The sequence below is a fragment of the Colossoma macropomum genome, unplaced genomic scaffold, assembly GCF_904425465.1.
Source record: "Colossoma macropomum unplaced genomic scaffold, Colossoma_macropomum, whole genome shotgun sequence".
Classification (NCBI taxonomy): domain Eukaryota; kingdom Metazoa; phylum Chordata; class Actinopteri; order Characiformes; family Serrasalmidae; genus Colossoma; species Colossoma macropomum.
In genome coordinates this window covers 10,446,988-10,460,239 of record NW_023494784.1, presented here as the reverse complement: position 1 = coordinate 10,460,239, position 13,252 = coordinate 10,446,988, and the positions used below count along the sequence as shown (strand labels likewise).

At 37.4% G+C, this 13,252-nt stretch overlaps 1 protein-coding gene across 5 annotated transcripts in view; it reads right to left on the bottom strand.

Moving 5' to 3' along the window:
- Positions 1-2,454: 2,454 nt before the first annotated feature.
- The window catches only part of tfpia (tissue factor pathway inhibitor a), a 66,533-nt gene continuing 55,735 nt past the window's right edge, over positions 2,455-13,252 (bottom strand). For 2 of the 5 annotated variants that reach the window (XM_036577531.1, XM_036577516.1), the window contains exons 4-7: positions 12,166-12,249; positions 10,311-10,376; positions 5,934-6,113; positions 2,455-3,630 (exon numbers count right to left, since the gene is read on the bottom strand). In XM_036577531.1, coding sequence (XP_036433424.1) covers positions 3,563-3,630; positions 5,934-6,113; positions 10,311-10,376; positions 12,166-12,249 — 398 coding nt within the window. In that variant the 3' untranslated portion in view covers positions 2,455-3,562. The remainder of the gene's footprint in view (positions 3,631-5,933; positions 6,114-10,310; positions 10,377-12,165; positions 12,250-13,252) is intronic. The other 3 variants (XM_036577525.1, XM_036577539.1, XM_036577548.1) reach the window with 3 other exon arrangements.

The following is a 13,252-nucleotide window of genomic DNA, read 5'->3' as shown; positions in this document are numbered from 1 at the left end:
ACTGTTTTTTATATGAATAGATGAATTAAAGGTAGTATGTAAACATTGATATGGATGTGCTACGAAGTTCCACTTCAGTTCTATAATTTGCTCAGTACTCGAAGAGTTTAAGACCTCAGGTTGGTTTTTAGTTACCTTTTTTACTACATGTGAAGTAACACTTTTGCTAGAGTGATTAGGCTTCACTGCTGATAATTAACTGAAAGTAAGTGTGTTACAGATTACTGTGCTGCTTGTGAGTGTGATCTACTAGCCAATGCTGGGCCAGGAGCTGTGTTTATATAAATAAGATGGGAAAAATAAGAGCAAAAGCTTCCATTAATAGTTTATTTCTACCCCCAAAATGGTGCTTTAGACCAGGACACCCAATACATATCAACACAAATAACTATATTCCTGCTGTTTTGGTGAACAGCAGGTGTTATAAGATCTTTTTGAGAGAGCTAAAGGTAAAAAGTGCTCCGCTTTTACTCCAGAGTTCAACAGCAGTCAAATGAATCGTAATTGTGCTCCATCCTGTGTAGAGATACAGAGAAACTGACTAATTATAATGTTAGAAACGCTCCTTAACCCAACCAATAAGTGTTGTAACAGTGCCATCTAGTGGCTAGAAAAGAAGAAAGAAATCATTAAATAAAGAAATCATGCCTAAAAGGCCAAGCTGATTGGAAATTTGCTTTTCCTTATTTATTTATTATTTTTTTTAATAAACATAAGGTATTAGTAGTTTAGTAGTTTAAGGTAGCATGAAAACACTGATAAAGTTTCATAACATACCTATAACTGCCAAGTCCATACAGTTCATACACGGAGACTAAGCTGCAAAAACAGACCATTTTGAATTCATTGCATTTGTGATGACGAAAACCAACACATTTACATATACAGGCTTATTCAGCCTACAGCAGTTTAGCCCCACCCCCTCACACCAAAGTTACAAGAAGTGTTTCATTCTGTACTGCTTTCTGAATGAGGCCAGCCAATCACAACAGAGCTTATAGACATACATCCATACATAAGAGCATGATAGCAAAAACAGTATGTTTAATTGTAGAGTACAAATAGAGGTTAAAAATATTAATGTCATCTAAAAATGAATTATGGCTGTTTAGGTTCATAAAATCACACAAATGTCAGGCGAAAAAATTTTAAAGCAAGAAAAATGTAGAATGAGCCCATTAATGCCAAAAAGGCGATGTCTAGGTGATGACAACCCCCTGGATAAAATAAAAGTACCTAATTTGTCATTTTTTGAAGAACATTTTGATTACTAGGTCAGACATGCACATACACTATACTGACAAAAGTACTAGGACACCAACACATCACACCTACAGGAGCTTTTATGAACCCCATTCTAAACCCATAGCCTTTAATATGGAGTTGGTTCCCCTTTACAGCTATAACAGTTTCCACTCTTCTGGGAAGATTTCTACAAGATGTTGGAGAGACTCTGTGGGAATTTTAGCCCATTCATCCAAAAGAGCATTTGTGAGGTCAGACACTGATGTTGGACGAGAGGGCCTGGCTCACAATCTCCATTATAGTTCATCCCAAAGGTGTTTGATGGGGTTCAGGTCAGGGCCATATCATCATCCCTCCTCCAACAAACTTTACAGTTGGCACAATGAAGTCAGGCAGGTAATGTTCTCCTGGCATTCGCCAAACCCAGACTCGTCCATCCGACTGACAGATAAAGAAGCGTGATTTGTCACTCCAGAGAATGCATTTCCACTGCTCCAGAGTCCAGTGGCGTCGTTTTACACCACTCCCCCCGAACGCTTGGCATTGTGCTTGGTGATGTAATGCTTGCAGGCAGCTGCTCGGCCATGGAAACCCTGCCATGAAGCTCCTGGCGCATCGTTTTTGTGCTGATGTTGATGCCAGAGGAGGTTTGGAGCTCTGCAGTTATTGAGTCAGCAGAGCGTTGGTGACTTTTATGCACCTCAGTGCCTCAGCACTCAATGGGTGACCCCGCTCTGTAACTTTACATGGTCTGACACTTCATGGCTGAGCTACTGTGGTTCTCAAATGCTTCCACTTTTCAATAATACCACTCACAGTTGATGGTGGAATATCCAGGAGGGAAGAATTTTTGCAAACGGACTTGTCTCCTATTACAGCAGCATGCTCAAATTCAGTGAGCTTTTTAGAACGACCCAATCGTTCACAAACGTGTGTAAAGGCAGGCTGCATGGCTAGGTGCTTGTTTTATACACCTGTGGCAAATAGACTGAACAAAACACCTGTATTCACTGATTAGGAGGTTTGTCCCAATACTTTTGTCCATGTAGTGTATGTGCTGAGAGTGCTAATACTGTTCATGTTACTATGTTAATAGCTTATACTAGCAATACAGTTGCTATCACTTTGCTGCCATGTCCGATTCTGCCAACCTGTCTTTAGTTCAGCTGTAATTTAAATCCTTGCAGCTTCTATTATTGTTTTTTTTTCTTTTATTGACATTTTGCAACATGATTATATGAATGAAAAATAAGCAGCAGACACAAACAGAACTCTTTATCACGGTTCTTCGTCATTATTCAAAGATACAAGGACACTGACAAACAAGAGGATTGAGGTACAGACCTATGATACATACAGTAATGCAAATACAGTATATACACAGTTTGAATTAACAGAATCAGGTTAATGAGGGTGAAGTATGGGCTCTCTAGGACCCCAAACACTGCACATATTTATCATTTCCCTGCTACATAAACAAATAATGTATTGAAGTACATGCACTTTGCATTTACATCATTTCCACATGAATGATATATAATCATATTGAATATATCAGCACAATCTGTTACTGCCTGAAGTCATCTGAAAGGCAAAACTGTGCTGATGTAATGTTTTTATTCATGTACATATTTGAATCAAGTAAACTCAGTGAGTCACTGTTTCCAGTGTACAACTCAACTCCATTAATGAAGGGCTTGAGAACTGACTGATGAATCAAATCCGTTACAGTACAGCATGGAAAATGGCAAAATGTACAAAGCATGGAGTCAGAGAACAAGTCAAGTACGGTCATATGCGAAAGTTTGAACTCCCCTGGTCAAATGATATGTTTTGTTGATTTTCTGAGTGTAAAAAAGTGAACACATCCTCCACGGAGAACACACTTCTGCACGTTTTAATGCACAATTACCGCTTATTTACTGAGTAAAACATATTGAATAAAAAATATTGGAAAAATAATAAAACACAAAACACATGTTATTTTTTCCGGCATGCTAAATTCAGCAAATAAATAGAAACTGCACACTAATGTGAAGGATAAGTGTGTTCCCTGCAGATGGTGTGCTAACCTATTTTCACTTAGAGAATTAGCAAAACATGTCATTTGACTGGGGTGTTCAAACTTCTGCATACAACTGTAAAGGCTAAACAAAGCACAAGATTAGCAGTTTATCATCAATACACATCTTGTAATATAAAAAAATAAAAAAAACGGAAAAACTTTCAGAGCTGTTAGCAAACATTTATAACTGACTTAAATATTCCATAGAGGAAAAAGGTAGTGTTGTATACGATTCCATGGAGTTGTTGTGTCTTATATAGATCGGAATAAGATATTGGAGGTCTTCTTCTTTATTCGGATTTGCACTGGCATTTTGTGACCTGTAAAAGAAATCAGTTTAAACATGAAGTTTAAGCATGAAACTGTTCTAAATAGACCCACTGCCTTTACTACAGAACCCCTGAAGGACTATCAGAGTGTATGTAATGGATTTATGGATGGGTTTTTCCCATTTTCTAGCTTTCAATAGCAGGCAGAGCTGCTATGATCAGTATTAATAATTCCAGTGAGAGATCCTCTGTGTTTGCTAACACTTGCAGCTGAAGCTAATGGCAGTTTAGCGATTCAGTTACTCTTCTAGATGAGGATGAAGTTGCCCAGCACTATTATACGACCAAATGTAAACTAGAACAGTATGTTAATGTGCTGATTGCTGTTTTGTTTAGTCGTCTCCAATTCCACCCCTAGTTAGGACTCCCCCAATCACACAATACCACCAGCGCTAGGAGGGTGAAGGCCAGCACAGGCTTCTTCCGAGACCTGCGAAGCGCCACCACATCTTTTCGTACTGCCACTTACGCAACGTCATTAGACAGCAAAATGCGTTCGGAGGAAAATACCAACCCCCAGATCTGTTACGTCACCTAACTAGCATCACATTGAGTGATGGGGGAGAAGGTGGGGGGGGGGGCAGAAAGAGTGATGCCAATTGTGCTCTCTTGGAGTCCTGGCTGCTAAGATGCACACGGTGTGGGCGCAGTGCGTCATTTCATATCAGCCAATAAGCTAAGCTAAGCTAAGCAAAGTAGCTAATAAGCCTAATTAGATGCTTTAGAGTGACATAAAATGACCAAAAAGACCAATAAATAATAATCGTTGTTATTTTAAATAGTTCTAGTTGTCTCTCGAGCAGAAGGGAAACGAACTAGGATTAGGACTAGAGCCACAAACTCAGCTGGTTGTCTTTGAATGTGGGGTGGGTAAACACCTGTATAAAGCCAATGCTTCTTTATTAAACCCTGCACTGAAACGTGCGGCTGGTGCTTGTTCAGGATTAACGGAAGAGTGCAGTATTCCAGACAATGCTTCGGCACTTTTCGTGTTTCGGTAGTTATTGCGGAAATGCCCGAAATCATATAGGATGTAATGATTGGTTGGACTCTGTATAATCTGCCTAGCAACCAAAATACATTTTGATTGGTCATATTTGGTTTACGCCCTGTGATGGACTGGCGACCTGTCCAGGGTGTATCCTGCCTTCCGCCCAATGACAGCTGGGATAGGCTCCAGCACCCCACCGCGACCCAGAAGGATAAGCGGTTTAGATGATGTATGTATGTATGTATTTGGTTTACTTTCAAAGAAATAACAAGACAAGTCATCAGTTTGTGCCGTCAGTATTCCGTACACCATCTTCCACAGAAGGAGCAGTTTTCCGTACCGTGTCTTCCTGCATTTTATTTTAGTTTTATGAAATCTAATTGCATTAACTGTTTATATGTTTTTATATTAACTAATATAAACAATGTGTGCAATGAATGAGGCTACCATGGGAAAAAAAGCCTATTGAAGTGAGTGGTGTGAAGCTGCGCAGCTGCAAGGAGTCTGATAATGTAACGTAGCTGACGGTGTGAACTTAGATTAATGACTCAGTATTAAATATACTGTATTTCACGGTGATAATCCACTGTTTAATATTCGCTGGAGTGTTAAATATGATGTTTAAATGTGCTAAAATGCATTTTAACTGGCCATGAAAGTTTTTCCTAACTCATTCACAGTGGCATCCCTTTGTTTCCCCGCCTGCCATTTTCATGTGACGCTTGGTGATGGTCAGATTTGATGTCCAGACTCAGTTTAGATGGTCTTGCCAACCATTTTAATTGAAACAAGCATATATGACAATGTCTCAGATGTATTGTTGATAAATGACCAAAAAAAGTGTTTTTTATTAAATAAATTGGAAAATTTGCAAGCGCATGGAATACATAAATAAATGTATGGAAAACTGCGCTCTTGAGACCATATGACAAAATTGAAGTTATCGATCTGGCAAGATAAGTTTTCTGTTTTTCCAATATCGAGTACAAAATCCTGTTGTTCCACTGCAGTGCTGCCTGCGCTATCCCCCCGAAAGTAAGTTCTTTGCTGTTGTTATGCTTTATTGCTTGGTTATGAAAACATTCTCTGTCTAATCTACAGTCATATATTCAGAGTTTGTGCTCCACCTTGTGATAACTGATCAAACCATTATTATCATGGCAGTTTTTGTTCAAATTCTGTACAATAATATCAGCACTTGCTTCAGAGTTTAGCATGAGGTCTAATCAGTGAACACAACAGCATTAATGAACTTCATCAGTGTAGAAATAATATGAATGATTGAGCACTAGTGACGCGTTACCTGGCATGCACTTTTTCATGCAAAGCTTCTTGGTGGTGAAGTTGTTCTTGTTGCCCCCACAGCCACTGTAGCGGAACACCTGGCAGCGTTTAACCCTCTGGCTGTACACATATCTCCTCTCAGAGCCGGCACAGTCGCCCCGATTAACCGGACTCAGGCAGATGTCTGGAAGAGTGAATTCTGAAATCATAGACCGAGAGGCATGAGAAGTCACAACAACTCCAAAGCTCCGAAACAACACTCAAGTGCAGCAAAGAGAAAAATCATCACATTCTCCTCTATTAGTGAGCGAAACATGGACTCAGGGAGGGTCTCTGAGCAAGCTGAGAGCATTTCCCTACATGGAAGGTGGGTGTGGTGGGAGGGGAGGCTAAATATGATATTACTGGTTAATATTATTTGGCCCTGCCTGCTGGTACACGATGATCAAAACTCAAGAAACATGAAAAAAATGACTAAACTTTCATTAAAGACAATAAACATGTAAACAGGAATTTTGTCTTTTATGATATGATGAATCAGCTTAATATAACCAAGGATATAAAAAAGGTTCTTTAAAGCTATTATATAAAATAATCATATAAAGGCTAAAAAGTTATTTCAAGTTATCAAGTATAAAAGTTGTTTTTTTGGGCCAAAAGTGCAGATACTAAACTTTTAGGTCAATACAACGTTTCTGGTTGTGAGTAGAAGATGAGACGTTTCATTATGATTTGCATTTGATGAATAGGTAGAGTTTTGTTTTGCCGAAAAAAAAATGCTTTATGGTTTTTGACATCTGAACAAATGCAGTAAGTCTAAACCAAACCTGTTGTTATGAAAGGTGAGTTGAATGTAAACTGTAATTCATTGTATAACTCACTGTGTAACTCCAATCAGGTATTTATGGTTGACTTGTATACAAGAATGACAGTAATAACTCTCCACTTTTAAAGCTTCAACTTTATAAGCTGTTCTCTATCCCACATTTATGCATTTTCCAAGCTGTTCAGCCCAAAAAAATAAGATATTTGTTACAAAAATATTTAATCTATAAAATAGTTATTTTACATTATGGATTGAAAATGCAGAATAACCTCCAGAATTCAAAAGTTCAGAAAAGAAAGCAAAGAATGAAAAACGTAAAGACAGACAGTGCCTACAACACAATGCTCATTCAGATTTCTTCATTCTGTATAAAATGCTTTTGCCTCTTTACAGAACAGGTGGTGTCTAACAGGTGCAAATCAGACTAATGGTAAAACTGGTAGTCAACCTCAGTGGTTCCTAAATCAGTCCTCAGGAATAACAAACAATGGAAGTGGTAGCTAGTGAGACTGAATAAGCTGGCTGAAGGTTTCCTTCACTGTCATACTTGCATTGTTTAGTTAACCCCTTAACAAGTCTTGGGCCTGCCGGCGGGCCCAGACTTCTATTACACACTTCAGTAACCCAAGAACAGTTTCATTAGTTAGCACTGAAGTCCCTGTAGTTACTGGATAACAAGCCCGTGAGGGAATTGAACCTGGATCTGTAAGCTACAATAAGTGCTTTTGATTTTGCGGCACTAGGGAATGCACTAGTACCAAATATCAACAGTCCTTTATGAAACTCACTAATAACTTGCCTGGCACAAGCGCAGTGGGTTGCAGTTGTTATTCTCAGCACTGTAAAAAATCATGATGACCTGAAAATTTGAAGATGAACTGACCAACAGAAATGGTCGAAATTACTTGAAAAAACATTTTTCCATTAACTTCCATTAAAAATGAAGAATGTTAATCTTTGTCCTGTAAATTTACTTTTACCTCGTATCTCCGAAAAGGTAACTTTACAGGACAAAGAAAAACATTCTTAATTCTTAAAGTAAATGGAGAAATATATATATATATCTATATAAGTCTGAGAACTTGGGCTGGAGTCCTAGGAAGCTTCTGCCTGTAGCTAAAAGGCCAGCCCCCCCACCAACATAGCTGTAGCAGGCCTAATGCAGGACTGAGGAACAGGGAGGAGATGGGGTGGCGGCGGGATTGCAAACACTCCGTCACGGAAACAGAAGGTGAGGATGTGAATTTATAGGGTGTTAGATTGGAAGAAGGAGGTATTTCAGGCATGTTCCTCCCCCAAACTTTAGTTATAAAATAACTACTGTATATATATATATATATATATATATATATATATATATATATATATATATATATATATATATATATATATAGTGCACTAATTATTTTACAACTTATCTGCAATAAGAAAAAATGTATATCATGACATCCTGTATTATAACATTACATTTTTGCCATATTTCCCACCTCTATTTGAACTTGAACTGGTTCTGTTTAATTTCATTAAACAAATTATGCAAGTATTTTACAGATTTGGCTTTATCATGTCTGCACACTATTTATGGAAGCCAAACTTTCCAGCTATAAATAACAGGCAGTGTCTGAGCACCAGGCGGTGATATCTTCTCTAACGCAGAGAGCATTAGTTCACTGTCGGCTGGGCAGAAGGGGGGAAGAATAATGTCCGCTCTGCTGCCCTCTGGCCCTCGACACACAGGACATTCGGCACGCACACACTCCGCCGCCTGCCCTCCCTCATCTTCTTACAGTGTGCGCATGAGTGAGTGTGTGTGTGTGTGTGTGTGTGTGTGTGTGTGTGTGTACTCTCATATTTCTTACAGTGTGTCGACCAAATCTCCTCACAAATAATGTAAACAAATCGATTGTTAGGTCTATTCTGATAATCGTGACATCTGAATATTCATTTTAATCAATACTGAATATTTAATCCAAATGATCTGTCTGTCTTTTAGGGCTGCACAGTACTGATATTACAAGTGAGCCTGCTAGTAAATATGTTTTGTGTGTTGTGTGAGAATCCTGACCAATCACAGATGTTTTAAATGAATGGTTTTTTGGTATTTTGATAAAATAAGACATATGAAATCATCATTTTGCTCAAACTGATGCAGGTCAGCCTTTAACTACGTCACATTGAATGTGTTTACATGCACGCAATAATCTGATCCTACTTGGATTTCTGCAGTTGTCTGATTATGCAAATGGTCATTTAAACAGCACACTGATTTCTTAGATAGGAGTAAGGTCTAGAAATCTGATTAAGGAATCTGATAAAGAGGCTGGATTTCAGCTCAGTAATCAGATTTCTCAGTGCATGTAAACTCTTACTCTGATTTCTTTCGGATTTCTCAGTCTGAGCATGTGCGAAAACAGACTGCAGTACCAGAAATAAGCGAGCAGTGTTGCCACGAGACACTTCTGGAGCAACGCTCAAACGAAATACATGCTTGATGAAATGAAGGATTTAAATATTCTTCATCTTCTAGATGATGTATGTTGATATTTTCATTTAAAGCAGCTCAATGTTTAAAAAAACCTGCGGTATGAAGTTTGAGTTTCACATTACGTTTACGTCACATCTTCTTCTGTGAGTTTATTGGCTGGTTGCAAAGCAGAAATCCGATTACTGTCTGACTCATGTAGACCTGGAGTTTCCCATTATCTGATTACTCAAGTGCATGTAAACGCGTTGATTGGATTACTGATTGTAAATGCACTCATTGTGGATTCACCAGTGTGTTTTACAATATCGTAATGCATACTGCTATAGCAACATGAAATATAAATATAGTACAGCATTTTAGTCATATAGTAGGTACATTTCTATCTATCTGTCTATCTATGTACGGTAAGTATAGTTGGTAAAGGGTTGGGCTTGGCTGATCAGGGGCAGATTAGGAGTTAATATTAGATTAGTATTTAGAAAAAAATCATTTTGGAGACATATACACTACATCACTGTTCAGAAGTTAATAATCATTGCTTTCCATAATCTAAACATGTATTTAACAGATGCATGTATAAAATAATGCTTATGTAATCGTCTTGTTCAACTTCACAGGTTCTAAATAATTAGTAGGACACTAGAAGGAAAAAGGGATGACAAACAGAGCTAAACAACATATAGTTGTGCAGATGTTAACTTATTTTCACTTAGAAAATCAACAAAATGTGTAATTTAACCCGCGGTGTTTAAACTTTTGCATACAACTACATATGTATGATATTAAAACAACTGAAAAACTCTTCAAGAACGAGTATCCCCAATTCCTTTTATTGGTGATTAAATCGCAAGGCCTATAAGTTGACAAAAAAAACTGTAAATTAATAATTACAGTATTTATAGATTAATTTCACTTATTTTTTGTTTCCAACTTAATCATTATAATTGAAAAAAAACCCAAAAATCTAAGAATACCTTTTGGTTCCAAGACATTGATATTTAAATCTACACTGCACAAGTCAATATTATATATAAAATGACAACAATTATTAATAACAATTATTAATCTTAACTCAAAGCTCTTACTTGTGTCTTTCTCTACCTGTGGCTGGATGCCGGGCAGCAAGTGTACTGTGGTCTCTGTGAGCCTCTCTGAAAGGAACAGAAGTTCAGTCAAGGTCATATTGTTACTCAGGTAATAATTTCATATTTACATTAAATATAACAGTTTCAAAACATTATTTAGACATTGAGCTGTTAGCTGACTAACTGTACAGTAACAGATGGCACTAAACAAATATATATGTCAATTGTGAGATTACTGTGATGTTCTATAAACAGTGTACAGTAGCTGATATTGCCTTGTATGTAAATGATTTTTATAGATGTGCAGTTCCTGTTTCTGAAGACAGGTGTCAGTATATCCTTCATCATTAACAAATGCATGCATTTCTTTTAAAATAGTGTTAATAAACATAGTAGGGCTGCCACGATCAGCTGACTGCAGCAGCAATTTCACAAATCAGTGATTAAAATGTTCTTTTCCAATTAGTTGGCATTTTACATTATGATGTGCATTTTAAATTCTCCTACTGATCTGTTTTTCACAGTAAGAAACAGAGCCTGATAGACTGATAGTCATATGCAAAATTTGAACACCCCCCTCAAGTTAGGCCTAAAGTCTATTTTATTACATTTAGACGGAGTTTAATCTAATTTTAATGACTTTAGTTCAATTAATTTTTGATTTAGAGAGAAAATTAAACTCACAGAACAATATAGACATACAGTCGTATGCGAAGGTTTGTATGGAGATTACATGTTTTGTTGACTTTCTATATGAAAATAAATTAACACATCCTCAATGGAGATTACAGTTAAATATGACACTTTTCTGCAAATGTTAGTGCGCAACTTCTATTCATTTGAGTTTAATAATTTGGATGTGTTAACTTAGTTTCACTAAGAAATTCAACAAAACATGATGTCATTTGGCCAGGGGTGCCCAAAATTTTGCATACGACTGCACATTCACTTCATGTGTCTTTGCATTTTGTGATTGTTACATATTTTAATGTTTCTCTAGCTTGTCCATTTTAAGAAAAAATAATGTAACCTTTGAAAAGATATAGTTTGTTATTGGTGAACTAAGTCTATTTGTTTATTTCCTTATTTATTTACTTAATTATTTATTTATTTGGTCTGATTGTTTGATCAATCATGAAAAGAACTCTTCTGTTACTTGATTACTAATATAATCAATACTGACAGCCATATGTGACATTAACACTTAATAACAGTGACTCTTCTTTGCTAATTAGGCTAAGTATTGTAATATTCTCATATACATTAAAGTCACAGTATGTAATATTTAGAGATTTGGAGACCTCTCTGGTGGAAATGTGCACTTGCATGCAACGTGTGGGAGAACATTTTGTAACATGGGCTATGTATCGGACCCCTTCCCCGAGGGGATGAATCTGATGATTATGAATATTGAAAGAGAATTCAAAGAGAACTCAGTCTAAACTTGGTGAAGGACGTGTAGTCTGAGGATGTGAGTGAATTATTTACTATCATCATCAAATCTTTATCAGTATAACATTGATTTTTGCATGTGAGACCTAAACATTGAGCTGGACCTTCTTTTTGAGCCTGTGTGTGTGTCGTTAGCACATAAAGATGTAAGATGTGGTCCGAAAAGCTCCCAACCCGACGCCTCTGACTTTTAAATGATTATTTCAGGCTTTACAGAGGGACTCACAGCAGTGCAGGCTCACCATATTTTAGCCTGTTTATAGTCTCCTGACTCCGTAATGCCACTTCTTTCGATTTTAACAACATTTGACAAACAAATCTTAGTGCAACTTTACTGACACTACAGTGAAAACACAGTTTATGCATGATTAGCTGAGGAGCAGATGTGGTGTAGCTTTTTTACCATGTGTAATGAGAGGTGCTCCAGAAGGCTTGGCCACATCCCCAGGTTTTGGGTCACGTCTGGGCTCCTCAGTGTCATTACCTGCTGAGATAAGAACACATTTCTCTTACCCTCTGCACTTTAATTTCTCTTTAAAACATCTTCTGTCATCACAGAGTGCTGGATATCGCTGGTTTATTGCATAATTACTCAACGGCTCTGTTCTGCTAGACACAATCCAGCGGCTTTTTAGGATTATTTATGTGTTGGAGAGGCATCTGAGCCAGCAAAGCCTATTTGAATAAGACACAATTGTCTCCTTGGCCAAAGCAACACTTGAGTAACTTTGGCTTCGCTCCACTTGCTGAGAAGCCTTTTCTTTGGTGCCGACAGTGAAAATGAACACAGCTAATTAGAGGCAGGTTGAATATGTGACTGGATTAAAATAGTCAGACGCCAAAGTACCACAGGGTGAAGGTAGTTTAGGGCAGAGCAGACAAAAAGGCCAGGAGACTTTATCATACTGATGGTTTGAATGACAACTTTGACTGTTAGTAACACTCTTAAAGCGGAATTCCACTGATGTAGAAACAAAAATGTTCATGATTGAACAATTAAGATGGAAACAAGGCCATTTAGAGTGGTTTGTTGTGCAATGCTTCATTGTAGAGAAACTTACTGACTCAGATTTCTTTACAGTGAAAATAGCATTTCATCTGCTTTCCTAACTGACCAATAAATCAGTGTCTTCTGAGCTTTTTTAAAGCTGGAAAAAAAATCTTTGAGGACTATTTTGCATTACAAGGCCATGCATGTGCCTCTCTGCCAAGAATGGCATTTAAACAGTACATTTTAAAGGAAAACCTTCTCAAAACTATCATAAAATATGATTTATCAGACATCAGGCAGCAAACTCATGATTTCATGTAATAGCTTTCTGTGAGGGAGCTTTTAAAGACATTAAACTCTTCAGATGTCTGGTTCCTATCACCACCACTGTGAACAATCCAGGCTCTCTAGTTTTCTACAGAACAGCGCAATCCACATCAAACCACTCCGACTTTGTTTGCATCTTAAAAATGTAATTATAGAGAAATTTCAAAACATT